The sequence below is a fragment of the Propithecus coquereli genome, unplaced genomic scaffold (assembly GCF_000956105.1).
Source record: "Propithecus coquereli isolate 6110/MARCELLA unplaced genomic scaffold, Pcoq_1.0 Scaffold16, whole genome shotgun sequence".
In the NCBI taxonomy this organism is placed as follows: Eukaryota; Metazoa; Chordata; class Mammalia; order Primates; family Indriidae; genus Propithecus; species Propithecus coquereli.
In genome coordinates this window covers 6,343,910-6,371,905 of record NW_012140524.1, presented here as the reverse complement: position 1 = coordinate 6,371,905, position 27,996 = coordinate 6,343,910, and the positions used below count along the sequence as shown (strand labels likewise).

General features: G+C 33.9%; 1 protein-coding gene across 1 annotated transcript in view; it reads right to left on the bottom strand.

The window, feature by feature from the left end:
• Positions 1-935: 935 nt before the first annotated feature.
• Positions 936-27,996, bottom strand: part of ASUN (asunder spermatogenesis regulator) — a 38,636-nt gene continuing 11,575 nt past the window's right edge. Inside the window, exons 4-17 of the mRNA XM_012641026.1 lie at positions 22,833-23,035; positions 22,355-22,435; positions 20,240-20,330; positions 18,807-18,935; positions 17,194-17,278; positions 13,365-13,454; positions 13,073-13,162; positions 11,779-11,957; positions 10,507-10,677; positions 9,732-9,886; positions 9,210-9,440; positions 7,235-7,374; positions 2,430-2,565; positions 936-1,295 (exon numbers count right to left, since the gene is read on the bottom strand). Coding sequence (XP_012496480.1) covers positions 1,256-1,295; positions 2,430-2,565; positions 7,235-7,374; positions 9,210-9,440; positions 9,732-9,886; positions 10,507-10,677; positions 11,779-11,957; positions 13,073-13,162; positions 13,365-13,454; positions 17,194-17,278; positions 18,807-18,935; positions 20,240-20,330; positions 22,355-22,435; positions 22,833-23,035 — 1,821 coding nt within the window. The 3' untranslated portion in view covers positions 936-1,255. The remainder of the gene's footprint in view (positions 1,296-2,429; positions 2,566-7,234; positions 7,375-9,209; positions 9,441-9,731; positions 9,887-10,506; positions 10,678-11,778; positions 11,958-13,072; positions 13,163-13,364; positions 13,455-17,193; positions 17,279-18,806; positions 18,936-20,239; positions 20,331-22,354; positions 22,436-22,832; positions 23,036-27,996) is intronic.

The following is a 27,996-nucleotide window of genomic DNA, read 5'->3' as shown; positions in this document are numbered from 1 at the left end:
AACAACCAGCAACATGGAATAATACAGAGCGCTACTGGCACAGTTCAAAATGAAGCCACAGAAATATCCCCCTAGTTGGTAGAACACAGTAACAGGAATTCATACACAGTACCTAAAAATGGAGACTGATAAGTAGACAAGACAAATAGCACAGCCTTAGTCCGTGGGAAAGGGAGGAGCATAAACTGAGAGTAAAACAAGATCCTAGTCTTTGAAGATGGGTTGTGAAGGAAAGAACTTTGGATCAAGAAAGAAACCACGGACCCCAATTAGACACAAGTTGAAAACTGGATAACAAGAATAAAATACAAAAGGTCAGAGCCCATTCAACAGTAAATACCTATTAATTAGGTATTGGGTTACAGCTCCTTAAACTTTGCAAGTCTAAGATGTTAATTAGGGCTGTGTATGGTTTGTGCAGAAGTATGTTATGAGCTTCCAGATGAAGCAGCACAGGAAGAAGGTTCATGAAACATGTAACATAAAACCATGACACTTCTGAGAAATGAGGAGACCAAGATTATACCCAGGGATTAAAAAAAAAAAAATCTTTCCTTTCCTTTCCTTTCCTCTGAGGCTGTGAAGTAATTTCCTTTATGTTATACTTTCAATATGAAAAGTAAATGGATGGTAAATTTTTAGCAGGAAAAAAAAGGTAACATTATCCAATGTTAGTAAATATTAAAATTACACCAACTACCTGAAAACTCTGCCTTTAAATGGATAACACACACACATAATTTAAAATAAAATAAACAAACAAAAACAATATTCTTTTTGGAAAGGCACTCTAATATGATGAAAACTAACATGTAAGATTTTATATTAAGTATTGGAAATCTCACCTAAACTCTGGTCAAATTAAAAAAAATTCCTACAAGCTGTTTTCAGTCATTAAATGAAGGATATCTTTTTTCTAAAGTAATAATCCAGTATTGTACATTTCAGATATTTTAATAGTTTTATTTGGCAAAGAGAAGCCTAAGAATTTTTTTAAAAACATTTCCAGAGAGGACATCTTTTACCATAAAATAAACTTGTGTGATTTGGGGGAACAAATCATCTCAAATGTATATTTTTGACTTATGTGCCAATTTTATAATTAGTACAAAAAAGATAGTTAGTTGAAATATTTTAAAAATGTAAAAACCAGTCCAGGCAACATAACTATACAATCCTGCTGTAAAGGTACTTATATCAAATTCCACCCAAAATATTTATGCAATATACTAAATTTAGTTCCTCAAGTCACTCTTCACTGCCGGCTGGCTTTTCCATTTTCTGTTGTCTCCATCCTGAAAAATAGGGAGGAAAAGAAATGAGTTGGCAAAATAAAACATTTACTATCCATACTTTGTCTCCTTAATTATCTACCTTTCACATGAAAATTAAAATCTAATATATTCATGGAACAGAGGAACATTAGCGCTTTAGGAAAAGACTAAAGTTAGAGTTCCTCCTGTTAGATCTCTTCTTCACTTTGCAGATGAATGAATATTGAAGCGTAAAGATTAAGCGACTTTCCCAAGATTATGTGACAAAGGCCAGTGGCTTTTTTTTCCTACTATACCACTCTCCTTCTCCAGGCAAAACTAAGGAAATAAATTTCTACCATTTAGTCAAGGATTTATTTCCTTTTCCACTAAAGAAATTTCTTTACCAATATATTTTTGGAAGAATTTCTTCTAAAACATAGATTAAATCATCAGATCTGAGATTTATTCTATTCTAATTAATATTCTTTTTTTTTTTTTTTTTGAGACAGAGTCTCACTCTTTTGCCTGGGTTAGAGTGAGTGCCGTGGTGTCAGCCTAGCTCACAGCAACCTCAAACTCCTGGGCTCAAGCGATCCTCCTGCCTCAGCCTCCCGAGTAGCTGGGACTACAGGCATGTGCCACCATGCTCGGCTAATTTCTCTATATATTTTTAGTTGTCCAATTAATTTCTTTCTCTTTTTAGTAGAGACGGGGTCTCGCTCTTGCTCAGGCTGGTCTCGAACTCCTGAGCTCAAATGATCCGCCCACCTCGGCCTCCCAGAGAGCTAGGATTACAGGCGTGAGCCACCGTGCCCGGCCTAATTAATATTCTTAATACTGTATTATTTTATAGGAAAAGATTTTCCTCCTGTTATTTCATGTAGATTCAGAATTGTACACTAAGTATTCTCTAAGATTTTTCCCTCTATCATGTTTACTAAGCACTGAAAATATATTCTCCATGGAGTAAATACTTTCAGGGTTACATTTAATATAATTGGCCTTTTACAAGTACCAAGAATCAAAGACGTTAATTTTTTCTCCTTATAGGTAACATGTATCAGTTCATAATATTAGTAATAAAAAATTGCTGAACACAACAAACACGCAGTGTTTATTAAGGTACTATACAGGCAATTACCAAAACCAATTTTGACAATAAATAACACAAACCCATTTTCCTCTTTAAGATGTTGATATAACTCAGCTCTGTTATTAACGGAGTTCAGACGTCCAGCAAACTCCTGATGTTTTCTGGAATTGGCAGTATTGATTCTATTACTCCACAAGGATAATAAGGACACTGGCCCTGGTGTTATATTTGAAAGAAGAGAAAAAGAGATAGAATAATTTATTACTTCAGAATTTAACAAACTTAACCTTTAATTCTACTGTTCATTTTATACAATAAAGGCAATATCATCTTCCTTTGATTCTAAAATTTATATGTGTTTCAGCAACTCCAAGACCACCCATTAGTTCAGTGATTTGCTGGAAGGACTCAAATGACTAAATGTAAAGTTATACTCATGGTTAGAATCATTACAGCAACACAGCACGGATACACAGCCAGATGAGTAAGAGGAACAGGCATATGAGGCTGAGAGTGGAAGAATCCATGTGCAGATTTCCCACGCTCTCTCCTTCCAGTGAGGGTCCACGCAGAGCACATACTACTTCCAGGGGCAAAAACGTAGCCATATGTGTGCAATATTTCTGCCAGGAAAGCCTGTTTGAGACTCAGGGTCCATAGTTTTTACCACGGGCTGATCATGAAGGCATTCTCTGCCTAACCACAACGACCAAAATTCTAGATTTCCAGAAAGAAAGATATTCAGTTCAAATGTAAGGTAAAATGACTTCATCATCTAGGGAACGTTTCAAAAACCAAGTTCCCAGATGCCAAGCAAGGGCCAAACTTTCAAGCAGGCTTTTCTGTTGACAATGTGTCTGGCCTGCTATATTAACTCTTTCCTGCACAATATAAGGCAAAAGAACTAAAATACCCAAAATGATTTTGTAAAAGAAGAAAAAAGTTAGAGGATCTTCCTACCTGATTTCAATTACTTGAAGTGATTATGACAGTATTGCATGATGAAAGGACAAACATATAAACTAATAGAATATAAAAAAGAACCCAGAAACAGACTCCCACATACACGGTCAACTGATTTGTGATAACTGTACAAAGGCAATTCAATGAAGAAAGGACAGTCTTTTCAACAAATACTTCTGGAATAAGTAGGACACTATATGCAAAAAGAATAAATATTGACCCATACTTTGCACCTTATGAAAAAATAACAAAATTGATCATGACTTAAATGTAAAATCTAAAATTACAGAACGCCTAAAGAAAACATAGGAATAAACCTTTGTGACCTTGGGTTAGATTTCTTACATATACCATCAAAAGTATAATCATAAAAGCAAAAATTGATATATTTGACTTCATCAAAATTAAAAATTTCTGTGCAAAAGTCATTAAGAGAAGGATAAGCCACAGACTGGGAGAAAATATTTGCAAATCATGTATCTGACAAAGAACTTGAATCCAGAATAAAGCACTCTCAAAATTCAACAAAAAAAAAACCCTATTTAAAAATGGACAAAATATTTGAATTAGGGGCGAGCAGGGAATGGTAAAACAAACAAACAAAATATTTGAATGGACCCTTCACCCAAGAAGACATACACAAGAATGGAAAAACAAATAGGCCATGTTCTCACTGTAAGTGGGAGCTAAGTGATGGATATGCATGGTCATAGAGAGTGGTATAATGGACACTGGAGACACAGAAGGGGGCACGGTGGGAGCAGGGGGAAGGATGAAAATTTACCTATCGGGTACAATGTACATTATTCAGGTGACAATACACTAAAAGCCCTGACTTCACCACTATACAATTTATCCATGTAACAAAAAATCATTTGTACCCCCAAATCTACTGAAATAAATAATTTTAGGCAGGGTGCAGTGGCTCACGCCTATAATCCTAGCACTCTGGGTGGCCAAGGCAGGTGGATCCTTTGAGCTCAGGAGTTCGAGACCGGCTTGAGCAAGAATGAGATCCCGTCTCTACTAAAAATACAAAGAAATTAGCTGGACAACGAAAAATATATAGAAAAAATTAGCTGGGCATGGTGGCATGTGCCTGTAGTCCCAGCTACTTGGGAGGCTGAGGCAGAAGGACTGCTTGAGCCCAGGAGTTTGAGGTTGCTGTGAGCTAGGTTGACGCCACGGCACCCTAGCCCAGGCAACAGAGTGAGGCTCTGTCTCAAAAAAGAAAAAAAGGAAAAGAAAGAATTTTAAAAAAAGAAGACATACAGATGATAAATAAGCAAATGAAGAGGTTCACTATCATTAATAACCAGAGAAATGTAAATTAAAACAATGAAATACCACTACATACCTTATAGAATAGCTTTTAAAAAAACCCAAAAAGCTACTCTGACAATATCAAGTGCTAACAAGAATGCAGAACACCCAGAACTCTCATCCACTGGTGGTGGAAATGCAAAATTGGATAGCCACCTTGGAAAAATAAGTTGGCAATTTCTTATAAAGTTAGCCATACATTTTATAAATAAATGGAATAAAAAGAACTACTGATACACATACAACACAGATAAACCTCAAATGCATTATGCTACGTGAAAGAAGCCAGTCTCAAAAGGCAGCATGATATGTGCCTTAATTTAGAAGACATTCTGAAGAGGGTACAATTATAGGAAGAGAAAACACATCAGTGGTTACCAGGGATTGTGGCTGGGTAGAAGGGTCAAAACAAGGGAAACTTTTGGGATGATAGGACTGTTCCACACCTTGCTTGTGATGGTAGTTATTACATAACTGTAGGCATTGTCTACACTCACAGAACCATACACCAAAAAGAGTTAACATTCCTGTATATAAATTTTTAAAAAGTAAATTAAAAAAATAAAATTCTTTTATTTTTCTTCTTGTAAAACTAATACATGTTCACTAGAGAAAATTTAGAAAACAATAAAACACATAAAGGAGGAAATGAAATCATCCATATAATACCACTGCTCTAACAACCATAAATATTTTGGTCTTCTTTCCAATGCCAATCTATATCAATAAAATGATATTTTGTTTTTTCTGTTATTGCATCATACAAAGAGAGCCGAATAGATTTTTGCCAAATCTAAAGGGCACAGTTGGAATAGCCCAATCTTAAGTGCCGTGTATTCAAGCACGAAATTCACTTTGGGGAGACCTGGGAAGTCACTTTTCAAAGCAGATAAAACTGAAGTATAATATAAGCCCAGATAAGCTGCTGATCAGAACACACATGCGATTTACGTTGTAAAACAGAATGAAAGAAAAAAACCAACATTTTTCAAATTTCAGCCTCAGATGGAAAGTTACAAAGACAGGCAGTGATTTGCAATTAAGTTGCTTGATACTCCATACAGTGTTTCCAGGGTGAAAAGCATCAGGGGTCCATTTAATTTAATGATAGCTATTATTTCATCTGAGAGACAAGCTAGGGCATATGTGCATGAAAATTTTTTTAAAACAAAATTTGAGATCACAGTATATATGGTTCTGTAGACTGCTTTTTAAAAAAAACTTATTATATATTCATTCATTTACTCATTCATTCAACGAATAATTGCACTTATAGTAGAAGGCGGCCAGGGACTGTGTTGGGTGGTAGTGATATATATATAATGGTAAATTAAAAACAGTCCCTACCCTTAAAATGTTTTAGACTGGTAGTAGAGACAAGATGTTAATAAGCAATATCAATGCAGTACTCTAAGTGCTACAATCATAGTAACCTTAGGATGCAATGGAAGCACAAAGAAGCAGGACCTAACTTAATTGTGAAAGGAAGTCAGGGAAATCTTTCTTGAAGAAGGAGTTGCTTAAGCTGAAACTTGAATGACATACAAACATTATAAGAGGGAAGAGGGGGCATTTATGACAATAATTATTCACGGGCTATATAAATTCCACCCTGTGGACATGCCATCACCTAGTCATTTTCTACTAATATGTGTTTTGGTTGCCTGTAATTTTTGCCAATATAAGTAATACTTTTTGGGGTTCTATTTTCCAAACAATGCTGAAATACTGTTTAGAATAAACCTAGAAACTAGTGAACTGAAGACTATAACATGTATCACAATATATATATACTACGACAGAAGTGTAGAAAAAAGCAAACAAGCCTACCTTCTCCCTACGATGAGATGGCAGTAATCATAATCTGGCCAGCCCTGAAGTCTCACTATGCCTTAAGAGAGGCATAGTGGCAAGTCATCGGACAGTCTGAAAATGGCATGCCATTTCCTATGCATCCTAAATGGACTAAATCTAGTTTACCTTCAAGATAACTAATGTCTAGAATGATTTCAGGAGCTCCTAAACCCAAATCATATCTTTGATGCCTAGAATTCCTTCAAGAAGACATTGAAGACATTGAACTTTGCAGCCTCTAAATAAGAGGTAAGAGGCTTTACAATGAAAATATTGTTTATAATACTACACTATAAATATTGTTTATAATACTACTACAGGTATTATTCAAAATACCTTTTAATTTATCAATAAACAAATAATATCACATCCTTCCCTAGGTTTAGGAAGAGTTTAGGGAAAAGAGTTTGTCTTCAATAATCCAGGACTTAGTACAGTGGCAGGGACATAAACAGGCATTCAAGTTTGCGTATTTAAAATTTCTTAAAACACAAATTTTATAGTAAACTGCTCGTTTTCCAAAGGCTTCATTAATGGAGGTATAACACTACTTTTTCTCTTTAATGCTGACAAATACATTTACTGCCCGTATTTTCTAAGGCTGTAAACAGAGAATTTCCTGAATAATACCCAGGAATAGCAAGGAGCTCTTCCTCATACATACAACAATATTAAATGACACTGTACAAAACAGAGCTCAACTAGAAAACTTTATACAAACCTAGTTACCGTAATTCTACCTTACCTTTTGATTTTTCCACTTGTGGTGTTTCATCCATTTCAACAAGGGGTTTTTTGTTTGGAGGTTCTGGGGAATCAGGTGAATCTTTTATAATCTCGGCTTCTGCCAACTCTTCTTTTCCACGTTCTAAGATTCCTTTTAATCTTTCAGAGGGACAAATAATGAAATATAAAGTTTAAATTTTTAGAAGTCTAAAAATCGTTCAATATTAAACTATCTTTGCATATCGATCTTTATAAAAGATAGTTGATCTCACAAACTAAACCTAGGGACCAATCAGAGATTTCAGTCTAAAATCAGGTAATATAATAGAACTTAATGAATTAAACACAAGTTTCCCTTTTACTTTATAATGATGTAGTAATTAGTCAGCTGTAATATGAAAAAATAGAGGAAAACTTAAGCTAAAATTTAAAAGGTAAGAAATAATGTGATCTTTGGAAGAAACTTCACAATTTTAATTTTTAAAGATATGGACAAAATACTGCTGTATATCAAATTATAAATAAGATTAAGAAGTTTACTCTCATTCACTCTGTAGTCTATGTACTGTGGAAATATATTTACATTCCACAAGTTAGGAACTTAACTCCAAGCTTTTATTGAGTTTCATCAAGGAACAAAAAACACTTTTAAAATATGTGAATGTACTTGAAGCTCAGAGGACTCCGACTGAGAGTACTTTCCCCCACCTCTTCTTATAGTAAGCCAGTTTTGTTTCAGAAGCTCAGCAGCCCTAAGGAAAATGTGAACTTTTAAAGTCAAAGAGACTAAAAGTGTTCTCTCTTTTTGTGGATGAAATTATATGATTTCCAGAATTAGTTCTGAAATATTCCTATGTGGGTGGTGGTAAGGTAGTGGATGGGGATATATATGAAATGAGATCTGCCATGAACTGTTAATTGTTGAAGGCAGATGATGGGTACCTATTTGTTCTACTGATGTGTATATTTGAAATTTTCCAAAATAAGAAGTTTAAAAAGTTCTGTTTTATTTTTAAGGGACTTACTACATTGCCATTTTAATAGTTACCGGGTTGGTTGTCTGATTTCTGGCAGGGAGGCGGCAGATATAGCTAGTTGATATGTCACGATATTTTTATTTATAAGCCTTTACTACTTTTTATGTTTTTTCAAATTTAACCCTGACATCATTATATATAACACAAACTAAGGGAAAAGAGTACTATTGAGGAACATTTTCAGAATTAGGGCTGTATGCTCTTCCTCTGCGTTTCCAAGGCTATCTTGTGCCTATTTTTACAACAGCACCTTCCACACTTTACTGTGGTCACTGACTTACTTGCCTGTCTCTACCATAGCACTGCATGTTCTTTCAGGGCAGGAATCTTATGTCAAATGTCTGGCATATCATAGGCATTCAATAAATATTTACTGGCCAGGCTAAGTGGCTCACATCTGTAATCCTAGCACTCTGGAAGGCTGAGGTAGGAGGATGGTAGTTCAAGAACAGAACTCCTGACCTTAAAAATCAGAAAAATGAGCACAGCACAGTGGCGCGCACCTGCAGTCCCAGCTACTCAGAAGGCTGAGGCAGCAGGATTGCTAGAACCCGGGAGTTTGAGGTTGCAGTGAGCTATGATGATGCCACTGAGCTCTAGCCAGGGAAACAGAGTGAGACTGTCTCCAAAAAAAAAAAAATTATGGAACAAAGGAACAAAGTTATATCTTTGAAATTCTTAACACATAAAGCACATACTGATACTGAACATCATGCATTATGATTTTCAGAAGTTAATTAGGAAAAACTAACAGTATCTTTGCCCCAACAATAAAAAAACTCATACCTTTTTAAGCTCAAAAAAGATTTTCTAGATTTTAAGAACAAAATTAGTTATAAAATGAATAAACACATATTAAATGAACCATTTAGGGAGGTGTGAATGTTTAAATGTGCTATATACAGAATGTGATATGCCAAAAGGCACCATGGTGCTGTATCAGTGCCAAGAAGTCACCTCTCTGAGTCTTGCCAAGATTTTTCCTGTTCGTAATCTTTCACTGCTTTTTCTGACTTGTCCTCTTTGTCCTCCCTCTTTCTTCCTCGTTTCTTTCGTTCTTCTTCCTCTGGAGGTTTGCTCCTACATGCCATCAGACATTCCAAGACTCTTTGATGTTTCTCCGAATTGTTGATATGGGCTCTGACAAGAGTTTCTAATTCATTCCACATTATACGGTATTGTTCATCTCTGAGTAAAGATTTAGAAATACCCTTTAAATAACATTGAAGTATCACTTGCTACTGGTAAAGTAAAAGGAAATAATTAAACATGGACTTCTTTCCTCTTGCTCAATAGTCAATGGTGAAATTCTAAGTTATAATATATCCATTTCTATTATTCTATATTATTTCATCTTGAACATGGGTATTTTATACAAACATGCCCTCAAATATAATTCACATATGGAATAAGTTACCTAAAGAAACAATAAGTATCAAGTAAATATCATATATGAAGAAAGAAAGGAAAACAAACTACCTTTTAGGGCCCTTTCCTCTTGTACCAACTGTGGAAATAGGAAGAGGATCATTTTTTCTTTCCATATCAACTAAGTTGTATATTGTTTTTTGACAGTTTAACACATCTTCTTCTGTCAAAGCTTCTTTCACAATAACACTGGCTAATGGAACTACCTGTTAGTTTTTTTAAAAAGAAAAAAGAAAATCTGCCTTGAAACATAATTATCAAAATATCTTAATATTTTGAAATTAAAAAAACACATCTAGGCAGAACTTAATTTTAAAACTGATTTTATTTATTTTTATTTTTTAATTTTTCTGGGACAGTGTCTCACTCTGTTGCCTGAGTTAGAGTGCAGTGGTATCACCATAGCTCACTGTAACATGAAATTCCTGGGCTCAAGTGATCCTTCTGCCTCGGCCTCCCAAGTAGTTGGGACTACAGGCATGCACCACTACACTCAGCTAATTTTTTTTTTTCGGTAGAGACGGGGGTCTCACTATGTTGCCCAGGCTGGTCCTGAACTCCTGGCCTCATGGGATCCTTCCGCCTCAGCCTCCCAAAGTACTAGGATAGGTGTGAGCCACTGTGCTCAGCTTAAAATTGATTTTAAAGATTTCCATGGTGAAGGAATGCCTATAACTTTAATTTTTAATTACTAATTCTTTCGCTTTAGCAAATGTGTATTTCATTCTTTGCTTGAGAAATGGCATAAATTACAAATTTTCTAATTTGTTTCTATAAAGAATATATAACTAATCCAGAAGAAAATCTGAAACTATTTAACACTTACCGCTTGCATGTTGAAAATGGTGGTTTGTGAAATAATCATAGGCCAGTAACGGGTGTGTTTTTCTAACTGATCTTTTGCTCGTTCCAAAGGGATCTCAAGACTTCCATCGATTTTATATCTGGGGTCTAGAAAAGGAGTTAATCTGTTTTCCCTCATAAATTCACCAAAATCCTAATGATAACCAAATAAGATAAAATTAGAAACTATTTCTAATGTTTCAGTATGGTTTACATGTACAAGTCTGTTTCCTGATGTTTTCTGTCCTGTGATATACAGCAAAGTATTTTCTCTAACAGCTCCCGTCTACCCCACTACTTTTTCATCCTTCTTTTTGAACTTGAAACCTATCAGCCTCAAACATAAATGCATTCATGGTTTGTTCCCCTTTTTAAAAACCAAGGAACACTTATTTTTTTTCAGTCTTAAAATTTAACTCTTTTCTATGATATACAGATAAAAGAATGAGTTAATCACATTAGAAAACCAATTTGTTCAGTTAAAAACTACCCTGACATAACATCAAAATGTTAACAGTGGTTATCTCTGAATGACGTAAATTATAGGTAATTTACAGATTTTTTTGTTTTTTTCTTAGATGTCTATATTCTCTAAATTTTTACAATGAATACTGATTAGCTTTTCCTTATTGAAAAAAATTATGTTAAAAAAAAGCCTCATCGAAAACAATTACTTACATTATATAACACTTTGTAGTTTGGTTTACAAAGTATATTTGTATACATAAATCACATTTAATTTTCACAACCACCTCAAAAAGTAGACATCTATGAAATACCAAATATGAAAGAAGGGAAGGAGAATGAAAAATTAAAATTAGAACAGCAGAATTTCTACCAAATAGACACAATTTCCTTATATGTTCCTCCCAATAATATAAAAGTTTGTTATTTCAAAGTAGCAGCAATTTGAATATTCAAATGTTTCTGCTTGCCATTTAAGTTACTAGAGATTAAGCTCTATCTAAAATATTAGTTCAGATCAATTTTCTGATCTTTCCTATAATTCCAGTGTGTCACTGCAATTCAGACATTTCTCAGTATATACTGAATACATAATAAGGAAGACTACACAGTGATAAATAGATCTCTTGAGCAAGTATTGCAGGAAATTCACCTAATTAAAATAATAATAATAATCAACTTCCTCCAAATCTCCTTTTTTCACAGATCTTAGCATATAACAGGTACTCAATGACTACCTGCTGCATGATGACAGACTCAAAACATAAAATTTATAGTATTAGAGTCTTACTGTAATCCGGTAGTCTGTAACTCTTCCCCCACATCCTTCGCTAATTGAAGGTGGATCTTCTAGAATGGATCGAGAGCTGCTAAGGACATGCAAAAATATCTCTCCTCCATGGCTACTAAGCATGTGACTAATGACTTTGGAACCTGATTTTCTTGGTTGTTCCAATAAAACAGAACGACCTGTCAAAAGCAAGATTACACTATCAGTAATGAAATTCAAATAGGCTCTTACGTATTCCCTTAAGATTTAAGTCTAGATTTTTTCAATTTATTTATTGACCCTCGTATTTTAACTAGCACTGCTAATTTATTTTCAATTCCTAAAAATCTAAATTTGAGCCTTAACTTCGTCTTAGTTACTCCAAGCTTACACAGTTAAATAGACAGTTTTACAAAACAAGTATAGTGATCTCTGGTATGGTATGTTTGGTTATATGGTTCATTCAAGTACATGTTCATATAAAAGTTTTCTGTTGGACATCAAGAAGAAAAGTGAGACAAATGCTGGATAACTCTCAGGTTATCAATGCTACAAAACATTTGGGGACCAGGCACAGTCTTTATTCACTTCCATAATATTAATACCTCCTCATCAGCCCTGTAATCTTAACTACTTTCTATTCCACATGCCCAACCATTGTTTAATCTGAATTTCACAGTCCGATGATCAAATTGTGCTTAACATAATAGTGAAATTAACCCTACAATAAAGATGGAATGACTCATTAGAATGGTGGTTCCAAAACCTAACTGATCATAAGAATTACCAGAGAAGCTTTAAAAATTTAGATTTAGTAGAATGGAATACAATAATTCAGACTGGTAAAAAACCGTCACATAGGAAACCACGCATTAAGGTCAGTATGTAAGAATCATACAGTATAATATTGAAAACATCATGTTTGTTAATCACAAAGGTCTAGTGTTCAAAGAGAAACAGGTCCATATATTTTGTAATTTAAGATTCAGTGGGCCAAGATAAATGTTCTATATTATTTTAGCTTCCAAAAAAAATCAATTTAGACTCCAAAGGTCAACATTTTTAAATAAAAATACTTAAAAATATATTAAATAAAACTTACTTAGATGAAATTTTCTGGAGGCCAGATATAAAGTCAACTTATTTATAAACCTTAGTAAAAGTGTTAAAGGCTATTTCCAATTATATAAGTTTAAAACAGTTTTGGCAAATACATGGCTAGACCATATTGATGAAAATAGTTTTCCAGAGTTCATATTCTCACTAATGATTTCACTTGTAATAACTTCAGTCCAAATCATTAAATGAAAGTTACCATTTAGAAGAAAATTAGTAAGGCAGGAGGAAGGTCTACTATTTACATCTACAGGTGAAATTCGATAAGCTCCAGTACAATAGTGTAATTCTGAAATAGAAGAAAACACTGATTTGAAAGAATATAAAGAAATAGTCCCACAATTAAAAGAAAAATAAAAAACTTGTTCATTGAGCCCCCAAAACAATGAAAAACAAAGATTCAAAAATAAATTAATTAACCGAGCCCTATGTAATACTTTAAGAACCTTTTGATTCATTCTTTTCTCTTTTAATTATCTTTAAATACCTACCAATATTATTTGTCCTTGGTGTGCACCACTTTAGTGTTATTGTTTCTTTAAACGGGCCTTCTCTACTGCTGCTACCCAAGTGGGTATCACCTTCAAAAATACATCGGAGACATTACACATTGTATACATGTATTGAAATATCACACTGTACTCCATAAATATATGTACAATTATGTGGCAATTAAAATAGTAATAAAAGCAAAACAAAGTTAATAATAGGGCAAGCTGGGTATGGAGTAATGGGAACTCTGTATTCTCTTCACAATTTTTCTGTAAATCTGAAATTACTCTAAAATTAAAAGTTCATTTAAATACAACAAAATAAGTCAGACAAACATTAACATTAATAAATAGATCACAAACTTCAAATTGTTTACCCAAGATTTCCAAATGAGTTTAAACTCCATAAGACAAAATACCTCTAGGAGAACATCTTTTTTGTAAAGTCCCCAAGAAAAATGTGAAAATAGAGTATGGATATAACTCTGATTAAAATAAATATGTAATTTTCCCCCAAATGCCCCATTAATTAATCATTTAGGTCTGTGGTCCCCAAACCCTGGGGCTGTGGACTAGTCCACTGGCCTGTTAGGAACTGGCCACACAGGAGGTGGGCAGTGGGTAAGGTAGCGAAGAAGCTTCATCTGTATTTACAGCCACTCTGCATCACTCACATCACTGCATAAGCTCCGCCTCCTGTCAGATCAGAGGCATTAGATTCTCATGGGAGTGTGAAACCTACTGTGAACTGCACATGTGAGGGATGTAGGTTGCACACTCCTTATGAGAATCTAATGCCTGATGATGTGAGGTGGAGCTGAGGCAGTGATGCTAGTGCTGGGGAGTGGCTGCAAATACAGATCATTATTAGCAGAAAGGTATGACGGCATGATAAATATACTGCGCTTGAATCATCCCAAAAACATCCCTCCTGCCCCCTGGAAAATTGTCTTCCATGAAACTGGTCCCTGGTGCCAAAAAGGTTGGGGACCACTGATTAAGGTCGTTGTGCTTAAAATCGGTAGCAAAAATTTTTTAAATTTCAAGCATCTACAACTGCTCCCTCCTGCCCACACCATTAAATGATAAAATAACATAGTTAAGTACTCAGAGAAAGGTTGTGAAACCTAAAATGCACAATTAATTATACTGAATCCCAACGAGTTTATTTAGAAGAAACATAAACATATAAACCAAGGGACCCGGGAAGTAAATATATAAGGAGATATTCATCGATTAATAACAAACAAAATTACAACTATGAAGCTGACAAAGCTTTGAAGGAGATGTATACAGTGTATAAGTGCCTATACAGAGAGATTTGACCTATTCCAAGACCAGGGAAAGCTTCCTTGAGAAGTGAAGATTAATCTGAGTTATAAGAGGATGCGTAGAAATTAAAGAAACAGAGGAAAGAGCAATCGGGCAAAGGGAACAGCGAATCCTAAGACACTGTGGAAGGAGGGAGAATGAAAAATATCAGATATGCAAGGCTGAAACACAGAAAGAAGAGGAGCATGTTTTGAGATGAGAATGGAAAGGAGGAGCTAGCAAATACAGGGCCTGGTAAGACATTTAAACAGTTGTGTCTTTATCCTAAGGGCAACAGAAAAGCCTTGGCAGGTTTAAGTTAATGGGAACATGGTCAGGAGTGGCACTCTGAAAGTTATTCTAGCTAGAGGGTGAAGAGTGGATATGCCATTTAGGAGGCCACTGTGGGATACTAGGTAAGAAAATAGGCTGGACTGGGGAGATGGCAATGGTAGTGGAGATGCAGATGTGGATGTATTTGAGAGATACTTAGTAGCAAAGACGAATCTGAGGTTTCTGCCTTATATAACTGGATAGACAACAGGCCACTCACTGCAAGAGGGAATATTAGACCAGTTCAGGTGGCAAAGCCCCTAAGTTTCTTTGGGCATATTGAGTTTTAGGTGCCTGAGAGACATTTGAGACATACAATTAGGCAGTAGAACATAAGGATCTGGAGTTTAGGGAAGATATCTGAGCTAAAGTATAAGCCTACTCACCAAGATCCAGCTCTACTGTCACCTCCTCAGTAGAGCTTGCCTAACTCTTGGAGGCATAATCACACGCAGCCTCCTCCACGTTCCTAAAGTACTCTGTTCCTACTGCTACAAGAGCATTTTACATGTTGTGTGCACATGTAATACACACAACTACAGGTCAATGACCATTTTAGAGGCACAGGCTGTGTTACAAAGGATATATTAAACATTTTTTGCAAGTTTTAAAAACAATTATTTTAAAAATTGATATCAACTCACAGGTTCGTAGCAAGTTCCACATACTGTATTTTCAAAAACAACTTCTCTATATTCCTTTGTTAAACACTAATGTATCCATTTATCATAAGTTTTTCTCCTGTTAGCAACCGATTAGGTTAATTCTAAGAGTCCTTAGATGTGTAACAAATGTTATGATTGGTTCATGATTATATTTCAGAATAGATGCAAACAACATGATCAAAGTAAGCCATTTAATTCTCTGATAGCATCAGTTTACATACAAACATTCTAAAGGATATAACCAAATGTCATAGCTTAAAGATTTTTCAAATGACCTTCAAATCTTAAAATTTCCTTGAATTTTAGGATTAGATGGAATATTGCAATTCACCTAATCCAGCATCTTTAATCTATAAGTATGTGAACTGAAATCTAAAAACATGGGACTTGCCAGCTGGTGACAAAATTTTAGCTAAAACTCATCTCCTAAGACCAGTCTTCTCTCCTAAATCAAGTTGACACAGTTGCAGAAACCAGTTTGGAGATAAGAGTGACTGGTTGAAATAATTTTTAGAGGAAAAAAAATAATTTAAATTTCAAAATTTTTAACCAGACAAGTTGTAAGTCTATCACTCCTTTGAGTTTGCTCCTGTTCTTTTCTCTTTCTTAAGGTCATCTGCCTGCAAAAGAGAAACTATGTCATGAGTTTAAGAAAGACATGGCTATCTTTCTCAGTATTTGTTCCATTAGCCTAGTCTTTCCAAGAATTCCAAAGAACATTAGTTCCATGGCCATTAATAAATGATACTGATGGACGAGTTTAGAAATGAATCAACTAAAGTCAATCAAATTTGTCTAATGAAGAACTCAGAGCTATTACAGTAGTCCCCCTCTTATCCACTTTTTACTTTTCATGGTTTCAGTTACCTGCAGTCAACCATGGTCCAAAATATTGAATGGAAAATTCCAGAAATAAACAATTTATAAGTTTTAAATTGTGTGCTGCTCTGAGTAGCATGATGAAATCTCACACTGTCTTACTCTGTCCCACCTGGGACATGAATCATTCCTTTGTTATAACCAGGCTGTACACACTACCCTCCCATTAGTAGGCTTTTTGGTTATGATACTGACTGTTGCAGCACTGTAGTGCTTCTGTTCAAGGTCAATACCAGCCTAATGCTACCTCATAATGCCTACGTTGTTCACCTCACTTCATCTTATCACATAGGCATTTTGTCATCTCACATCATCACAAGAAGAAGGGTAAGTACAATACAATAAGATATTTTGAGAAAGAGACAAAATTCACATAACTTTTACTACAATATATTGTTATAATTGCTCTATTTTATTATTATTGTTATTAATCGACTGTGCCTAACTTATAAATTAAACTTTGTCAAAGGTATGTATGTATAAGAAAAAACATAGTATACCTACTATAGGGTTCAGTATCATCTGAGGTTTCAGTCATCCACTGGGGTCTTGGAACGTATTCCCCAAGAATAAGGCGGGACTACTGTAATATGCTTTCATATGTTAGATCTTACAAAATAACACTTTCAAATGTTTCTTACCACTTTTCAGGAAATCTACATGTGCATCCTTGTGATGAAGTAGCTCCACATCATAATTGGCAGATGTATTGGCATGTTGTTCTTCCTTGAAGCAAAATTTAAAACATCTAAAATAACTTGGTTTTGCTTTCAAAATAATGAAATTATTAATTATTAATTTTTATTTTTGCTTAAAATGAGGTCAAATACATTAAAAAATAATTGGATAAAATAGTGGGATAATCTATTTAAAGATGCAATAGTTTTCCACAGCAATATGAACTCTAAAAACTACTGGCAACATATAGATAACAAAATATTTAATAATTTTCTTAACATCGTGTCAGAATTAACATGCATCACTAATCCAGAAATTTTGGAATTTTTTACTTCAAATGCATTGTCTTGTCAATACTTTTTATACACAAATATAATGCAATTGAAATAATTTACATAAATCGAAGAGACATAGTTGTTAAAAAGAGGAACTAGCATCTTTAAATACCTACAATGAAATAGCAAACACCATTACATAAAATAGCAAATACAAACTAATAAACAAGTTTAGCAACTTGTTTTTGCTAAATAGTAAATAGGAATTTCAACATTATCTATTTACCAAAAAAGACAAAGATTGAAAAGTCACACCAGTAGCACACAAATATGGTCAAATTTAATAAGTAAGGTATTTGTCACCCTCAGAGTATTTTTCTTATACTATATAAACTTATATATATATTAAAGTATACTTAGTATGTTATTTTACTGTTAATTGCTTCTGCATCCAAAAGGTTCTATGGGGTAAGCCTAAACTTGCTAGTGAAGAACCAGCGAATAGTATTAGGAAGAAATTAATAACGAAAGGATTACATTTCTCTTGCAATTTAGTGTTAACGATGTATGGCAAAAAACTGAAACTGGACTGTAAGAAAGCCAAGGTGAATTTTTAGATATAGTGGCTACTTTATAGTTTTGGACATAACCAATACAATTAAATTCAATTCTACTCAGTAAAAACTCATTTAAAGCTTACTATGGGCCAAGCATTGTGCTATCCCTTAGACAACTTAATGATAATACAAGGAAAATGAAGCTAGCAATAGACTCCTAAGAAAATCCATTAGTAAAATCATGGGACTCACATCTACGGTTTTTCAGCTACAGAGTAATAAATTAATTTAGAACTATGAGCTATTTTTCCCTAGTTAGACCTATTAGCTATAAACACCTTTACAGTGGGTGGGCAAGAACAAAAATATAGAAAATAAAAGATCTACTAGAATGTGCAACATAAGTAAAATCTAGTAACACAGCTGTCAGGAAAAGAATCACAGAAAAATAATTTAAAATAGAGATTATATTTTGATGGAAATAACAACACAATTAAGGGGAAAAAAGCTCATATAACATGTTCTTATTAGAAAGAAAAATACAGCATTTTGTTCTGTGATCCTTTCTTGTTGATTTTCAGTATTTACTGACCTGGTCAAAGACACTGAATGTGGGCTAGCAAAACAGAAAATATGGTATGGAGAGAAAAAGTAAAGGTTCAATTAAAATAAATAATACACGTCAAACGAATATTTTAAAAGCAAAGCAGAGTTTTCAAAATAGTGGGAAAAAGAACTACCTACCTTCATTGGAATATTTGTAATAGTAGTTGAAGCCAAGTCGAAATGTTGCTGTACTAAAATATTCAGTTTGGTAGCAAGATGTCGTCCTGCACGAACACTATGAACTTCGCTGGTTAAAACTGGGGACAACTGCAGAAAAGTATGCAAAAAAAATAACCCACAAAATATTAACTCATTGTAACCTACTGCTAAAAACTTTACTACAATCCATAAAAATTAAGTATTTTTACTCTTTAGAACTTGGAAAAAATGAAAATGTCCACAAATAAACCATGATTATTTTAGCAATAATTGTTCATACATTCATAATGTATGTATTAATCAGAGTTTACTATATGCCAGAAACTGTGAGCCACTTTAGAATACAATATATACAAAATATATACAACATATGTTTTTATAATTTTTGCTTCTATTCATCTATATGCAAAATGATTTGAAATAGCCCACAGAAATACCACAGAAAAAATATTTCACTTTGTGGAGAGGTCAAAACTCTGCAGACAAAAATAAAAGAAAGAATGTGGAAATCACCCCAAACATCTCATGTCATCAACAATAAATAAGGCAGCCAAAAGTTACAAGATGACACAAAAATTTTACTCATTCTAGGACAATAACATTTATTGTAAATAATTTTTTCATTATCACAAAGTAAAACCAACATATTGCCACATTCTCAAAGGAGGCAGAAAAAAGTTAATAAAAAGGGGGCTTACACAGGAAACTATCTAAAAATACAATGATAGTGATAATGACTTAAAAAGACCACTTAACTATAAAAATTCAGAGACTAAAGTAACGCTTGACATGTTTATATTAAATAATGCAAAATGAAAAACTAGAACATAAGAACATATACATTTAATGTAACTATGTAAATACATGTACCTATATTTCTAAACATACATCACTGATAGAGAATACTGTGATGTGAATCCATCCAACAATCAACAGAATCATCTTTTCCTTTAAAATTGTTCCAATTTATTTAAAAAGTAAAACCAAGGTTGGAAAGCAAGTTTTCCCCTCTCTTAATGTACAAAACTAATTTCTTTATTATTGAAGTGTATTTTTGTTAAAGAATATACTGCTTTTCTAAGGAAAAAACATTTTTATAGAATAAAAAGTCATTAAAGTAACTGAAATTCATCAAGGTAATTAAAATTTTAGGAACAATACAAACTGTGTATAGTGTTGAAACACATTTTATTTAAATAAACAAATGTCAACACCCAAGTAAAACAAAAAACACTTTACAATCTACAATTATAACATAAAGAACCAACTTAGATGTTTTGCCATACAGGTTTGCTTTGAAACTCTGAATATTTTTGTGGCAGAAAATATTGGTAGTATGATCATTTTAATGCTAACCTTTATCAGTATTTATTATTAATAACTCACAATGACCTTTTTATTTCTACACTTACCTCTTTTTTAGGTCGATCAGAAACAAGGCTCTCTTCACCAACTGGGTAGGTATGGATCAAGACCAACTCACATTTTTGAATCTGCATGAGACTTAAAGAGAAACTTTTCACTTAAAATATTAGAATACATAGTATGTAAAGAATTCAGACAGGTAAACTATTAACACTTTAATATGCTAAAATGGTGTATTGCTATAATCAGATATTACTGTTAACACAAAAGCTAAGTATTAAAAGTATGTGTAATTATTATACTTATGTAAACTTTTAATGAGTACATTAATTTAATTCAAATGCAAAAATAAATTTTCTGTGTTTGAAGGATAAAGGGAAAATTCTTATAATTAAATATAATTTTCAATAGATATCTGTCACAGAGAAAATGAATATATTGTTTATTAATTCTAATGTTTTTTAATGACAAAATCTAACCATTACCTATAATCGGTTATTTCCAAGACTACAGGATTGGTAATACTAAAAATTTCTCCCAACTTTTTGTTTTTAAATTTCCAGACCTACAGAAAAGTTGAAAGAAAAGTACTATTCAATGAACACACGTATATCCTTCACCTAGATTCACTGTTAGCTGCATTTGCTTCTCTATATACTATATCTAAATAGATGTATATTCTTTTTTTTAATTAAACTGAGAGTAAGCTGCAGAGGGCATGATACTTACTCCTAAATACTTCAGCATTCTTCTCCTAGTGAGAATAATCCTACTTATAATAACACCATTACCAACACCTAAGAAAATTAATAATCGCTCAATCTAAAAGAATCTGCATTGAAATTGTCCCAAACATATCTTTACTAGCTGTGACATAGTAAGAATTATACATATTGGTGTCTACCCCCAGTTCCTGGCACAGAGCTCCTAAAACTCGTGTAATTTCCTGAGTGATAAGGGTGCTAAGAGCGTCTTTTGCTCTAATATTTGGTCTCTGACCCCAGTTCTTGACACACCGCTCCTAAATCCCTTGGAATTCCCTGGGTGATATGAGCATCTTTCGTTCTAATGAGGCAACTCTTGGTGGGATCTTGGACAGCTCCTGGATGGGGGCTGGCCACCGGAAAGACCAAGCAATGATCAGAAGATTGAGAACTTTCAGCCCCACTCTCTCATCCTCCAGGAAGGGGAGAGGAGCTGGAGACTGAGTTAATAATCAATCATGCCTACATGAAGCCTCCATAAATTCCCTAAAGTTTGGGGCTTGGAGAGCTTCTGGATTGGTAAACACATGCACATGCTGGGAGGGCAGCATGCCCCAACTCCACAGGAACAGAAGCTCCTATGCTTGGGACCCCTTCAAGACTTCACCCTATATACCTCTTCATCTGGCTGTGCACCTGTATCCTTTATCAAATCAGTAAATTAGTGTTTCTGAGTTCTGTGAGCCATCATGGCAAATTATCAAACATAAGCAGGGGTTCATGGGAACACCCAATTTACAGCCAAGTCAGACAGAAGTGTGAGTTAACTGTGGACCCACTACTTGAGCTTGGTGTCGGAAGCGGGGGTGCAGTCTTCTGGGACTGAGCCCTTAACTTGTAGGGTCTGCACTAACTCCAAGAAGTGTCAGAATTGGATTGTAAGACACCCAGTTGGCATCCGGAGAGTTGGACAATTGGTTGGTGCAGGGAAAAAATCCACACATGTGGTCACACATAAGTACTGGTGTGAGTATAGAGGGAAAAAAAGTGTTTTCCTTTTCAATAGCTTTTTTTCTTTTTTAAAAAATTCACACAGTGCACTTAGTTTTTTAGATTTGGTACATACTGAATAATGCTACCAACAATTTGGTCATTTTACAAATTTGTAACACAGACTATGAGAATGAACCACCAAAACAAACACGCATTATAAATTTATTTATTACTTTATCCCTCTGGTCACCTTTCCTATGGGGAAAAATAAAATTCTAAAGTGAAAGGAAAAAGGGAAAAAGAAAAGTTTCTGAACAAACATACATTTTTTGGACTAATTTGTTGAGTTAGTAGAGAATTCAAGGGAATGCTACCAATCACTTTAAAAGTATTGGAAATAATTATAATGAAACACATATAACTATGAAATTGAACATATTTATTTCACTTATGAATTATACTCACTGATCTGAATTTGCAGCAAGCTTGTTATGTTCATGAATTGTTTCCTGGACACAGTCTTCAAGCATTCGCACGTGACTATCACTGTGGCATAAAAAAGATATAGCAAACTTAAAGGAATAAACAGTAAGAGAAAAAATTAAAAACACTATTCACCTGTATTACCTCATTGTCAACATTTAAAATTACTTCAATAAGTCTTCAATGTGTTCATTTTTAACACCAAACAACTAGCTGAAAAACTAGTGAGGAAAAAAAGTCAAATTGAACTACATGATAACAATCTAAACAGTTTTCACTCAGATGAGCTTTTATTCTAGAACTGGATAAACAGCCATAATAAGAAAAAACAAAAAAAAAATCAGAAAGGACACCTGCAATATGCTTAAATGTTAATACGCTGTCCCTATCTTTTTAAATAAAAACTGCAAGAGAACATTAAAATTCCCTCAGTGAAGAACTACTATGATTAACATCTCACCTTTTTGCATTGGTAATGCAGATTATTCGTCCTCTATTTCCAACACGTTCTGCATTCTCCATGAGTAGAGTACGAGCCTCATGTTGGTATTCGGTAATTTTGCAGAGGGTTTCCACTGCTGCAACAAGACCATGAAGAATACTGCAGCACTCTGGATCTGCCCGAGGATTAGGAGGCCCAACAGCAGCTAATGCTGCCATTAGCTAAGTAAAAGGGAAAACAATTATGTTGACAAGAGTATATGCAAGAGAAACAAAAAACATCACAAGAAAACTACAGACCAATGTATCTTACATATATGGACATAAACATCCTTAACAAAATGCTAGCAAACAAAATACAGCAACAAACAAAAAAGAATTATACACTATGATCAAGTAGGATTTATCCCAGGAATACGAAGTTGATTTAATATCCAAAAATCAATTATTGTTATATCAATAAAATAAATAAAAATCACATGACCATTTCCATAAACACAGAAACAGCATTTGCATTTGACAAAATCCAAGACCCTTTCATGATAGGAAAAAAAAGAAAGGAAAAAACCACTCAATAAATTAGGAACGGAAGGGAATGTCCTCATCCTGACGAAGAGCATCTATGAAAAAATCCACAGCTAACATCATACTTAATAGTGAAAGACTGGATGTATTCCCCCTAACATCAAAAACAAAACAAAAATGGCCACTCTCACCACTTCTCTGCAAAACTGTACTGGAGATTCTAGCCAGGGCAATTAGGAAAGAAAAAGAAATACACAGAATCTAAATTGGAAAGGAAGAGGTAAAACTATTTCTATGGTGCAGATGACATGATCTATACACAACATCTTAAGGAATTCACTATAAAACTATTAGGGAACTAATAAATAAGTTCAACAAAATTGCAGGATACAAGATCAAGCCATAAAAACCAATTGTATTCCTATATACTTGCAATGAACAATCAAAACATGAAATTACAATACCATCAAAAAGAATAAAATACTTAGGAATAAATTTAACAAAAGAAATGCAAAATTTATATTCTGAAAACTACAAAGCATTGTTGAAAGAAATTAAAGATCTAAATAAATGGAAAAATGTCCTATGTTCATGGATTAGGAGACTTAATATTGTTAAGATGGCAATATTACCCAAATTGATCTATAGATTCACTGTAATCCCTATCATAATCTCAGCTGACTCCTTTGTAGAAACTGACAAGCTGATTCTAAAATTCATACGGAATTGCAAGGGACCCAGAACAGGCAAAACAATCTGAAAAAGAACAAAGTAAGAGGACTTTGTTTTCAAAACTTACTATAAAACAATGGTAATCAAGATAGCGTGGTACTGGCACAAGGTTAGACACATAGATCAATGGAACAGAATTGAGAATCCAGAAATAAAACCATGGTCATGGTCTATGGTCAACTGATTTCTGACAAGGGTGCCAAAGCCATTCAATGGAGAAAAGAATAGCCTTTTTAACAAACAGTACAGGGACCACTGGATAGCCAAATGCAAAAATATAAAGTTAAAACCTATCTCACATTATATATAAAAATAAACTCAAAAAAGGATCAAAGATCTAAATGTAAGAGCTTAAACTATAAAACTCTTAGAAGAAAATGTAGGGCTAAATCTTTGTGACCTTTGATTTAGCAAAGGATTCTTAACCATGACACCAAAAGCATGAGCAACAAAATAAAAAATAGATAATTTGCACTTGATCAAAATGAAAAAATGTTTGTGCTTCAAAGGATACCATTAAGAAAGTGAAAACAAAACCCACAGAATGGGAGAAAATACATGGAAATCATATATTTGACAAGGGACTTGTATTCAGAACAAAGAACTCTTACATCTCAATAACAAAAAGACAACTCAATTTAAAAATGGGCAAAGGATCTGAGTAGACATTTCTCCAATGAAGATATACAAATGGCCAATAAGCACATAATAAAATGCTCAACATCATTCATCATTAGGGAAATACAAATAAAAAACACAGTAAGATAACACTACACTCACTTGGATAACTACAACTTAAAAACCTGATGATAACAAATGTTAAGGAGGATATGAAGAAATAGGAACCCTCATTCACTGCTGGTGGGAATGTAAAATGGTGCAGCCACTTTGCAGTTTGGTAGTTCCTCAAAATGTTAAATACAAGTCCGTAAATTACCAAGCAATTCCACTTCCAAAAGAAGTGAAAACATATGTCCACACAAATATTTGTGCATGAATGTTTACAGCAGCATTTTTCATAACAGCCAAAAAGCAGAAACAACCCAAATGCCCATCAACTGACAAATGGATAAACAAAATATGGTATATCCATGCAGTGGAATATTATTCACTCATAAAAAGGAACAAAGTACTGATATATACCACAACATGGATGAACCTTGAAAACACTGTGAATGCTAAGTCATGATACATATTGTATGATGTCATTCATATGAAATGCCCAGAACAGGGAAAGCTGTATTGATTAATGGTTGCTTATGGCTGGGGAGTATGGGGAAACAGGGGGAGTGAGAGCTTTTGTTATGGTGTTTTTCTTTTTTTTTTTTATTTCAGAATATTATGGGGGTACAGATGTTTAGGTTATGTATGTTACCCTTGCTCCCCTTCCCCCTCATATGGTGTTTTTCTTAAATGTGATAAAATGTTCAAAAATTGACTGCAGTGATTATTGTACATATATGTGAATATATTAAAAAGTACTGAATTGTATACTTTGAATGGGTGACTTGTATGTGAATTATATCTCAATAAAGTTGTTTTTTAAAAAGAGTATGTGTAACTACTTCTTAAACATACATAATCTCATCTTATTTTTGGCACATACTTTCCAATTCCACATATGCTCAAGGAAGAATGAACAAGATATATAAAATTTTCATGGGATATTTCAAGAGAATATTTTTATTAACATAAAGTTTATAAATCTATCTAATATTCTGAATATCCATGAGAGCCAATATTATAGGAGAATATCTCAAAACAAAATATTCAAAAGATTTATAAAATGTCAAAGTAAAGCATAATGAGCAATATATTCCTAGCCTACTGATAATCTTACTCCATATTACATGGTTTTCAAAAAAAAATCTGATACATTTTCCTTTAAATAAAACAAAGAAAAACAATGCAAATTCAAAGACAAAATTTTCCATTAATACTTAAGGAGAAAATTTAAAATTTTTTAAAATAAGGAAAAATCCTGTTATCCAGCATGATTAGAAAGGATGTTCTTTCTAAAATAGCTTAAAACTTTATAAACTTTCTAGCATATACTGTTTAGTGAAAAAACCAAGATGTAGAACTATGCATAGAATTTGTAACCACCTGTGTAAATACAGGAGAAAACATTAAAATTTTCTTTGCTTATATTAATATATACATAAAGATACTCTGGCAGGACCCATAAAAAATTAATAGTGGCGAGGGAAAAACAGCAATGTGCAGGTAAACTGGTTCTCAATAAAAAAAAAAAAAAAAGCATTAATTTGTCAATTTCTATGGCTAAGTACTCCCACCATGGCCAATGTCAAGCTACACATGTGGTACCACTGAATGTGAAGTTGGTAAGAGATGCCCAGACTCAGCTCTCCTAAACTGGTATGAGCACACTCCAGCACACCTCTAACTGGGACAGGGGATGAAAAGTGGGAAACTTGTCAAGGTACACCTTTTACTTACATATACACGCATATGTGTATGTATGTGTACACTATATGTATACATGTATGTATAAATGTAAAAATTTATTTTTAAACTACATGAGTATTGCCTATTCATAAAAAGTGATCAAAAGAGAAAGAAAAATACTGTTTCTAAACCACTTTACAAAGTCCCTAGTATATAGAAGCTCAATAAAAATAACTTTTTAGGAGAGGGGTGTTGTGGTCCTAGAAAAAGCAGCAGAAAAAAAATCTTGACTTTTGGAGTCAGATAGACATGGATTGAAATTTTGGGTCTGCTTTTTATTAGCTGTGTGACCCTGGTCAATCTCTTCTGGCCCTTTTCCTAGTCTGAAAATCAAAATAATAATAGGACCTGTCCCACATTAGCATGTGACATTTTCAAATTTAAAGTTTGAAATTAAAATTTTTTAAAAAATTAAATAAATTTAGCCAGCAAAAACAGAACGAAAACTTCTGAAGTCTGACAATTTTTTGTATAGGATAGAGTTATATGCTATAACAGAAAAGGCCTTGGGCCTGTCTATATAAGTCAAACCACCTCCACCCCCTTGGGCCTCAGTTCTTTTACATGCGAGGAAGGAGTTGAAGCCAAGGATGACTAAGATCCTTCCAGCCCAATTATTCTGCAATCAGTCTACTTCACCTGTTACTTTTGATTACTCACAATAACTAGGGAAAGGTGTGACATGGATAACCAAAGCTAAATATTAAATCTGTTAATATAGACGAGACTATACATAATTTATATAAAATGTCAATTCTTTTTATATCTTCTTGAACACCAATGATTTGCTATACAGTTGCCTTCACAACTGGAGTTTCCCCATTTACAATTTAAAAGCGATGAATGGGATATAATGTGCCTTCACCTTCAGAAAAGAGAGAGAAATAGCAATTCTTTTCTGATCAACATACCTATCAATGCACACCTTTACTGCACTGCAGACTACAGAGGTGCGATAAAGATCTATACAAATTTGTACTTATTTTTATTAATATACTACTAGAAAGGCTTCAAGCTTCTTTCACAGTGCCTCTTGAAAAAGGTATAAGCTTCTTACACAGTACAGTTGATTCTTGAACAACTCAGGTTTGAACTGCACAGGTCCATTTATTCACAAATTTTTTTCAATCAAACTTGGTTGGAAAATACAATATGCAGGGATTGACTTTTATGTATATGAGGGTTCTGCGGGGCCAACTGCAGGACATGAGTACCCACAGATTTTGGTATCTGTGGGTAGTCCTGGAACCAATCCCCTGCAGATACCAAGGGATGCCTGTATTTCAAAGAGACAGCACAGAGGTAATGTATGGAATTCTTAAAATTATTTTTTCAAGGAATGAAAGAATATTAAGAACATTCTGGGCCGGGCACGGTGGCTCACGCCTGTAATCCTAGCTCTCTGGGAGGCCGAGGCGGGCGGATTGTTTGAGCTCAGGAGTTCAAGACCAGCCTGA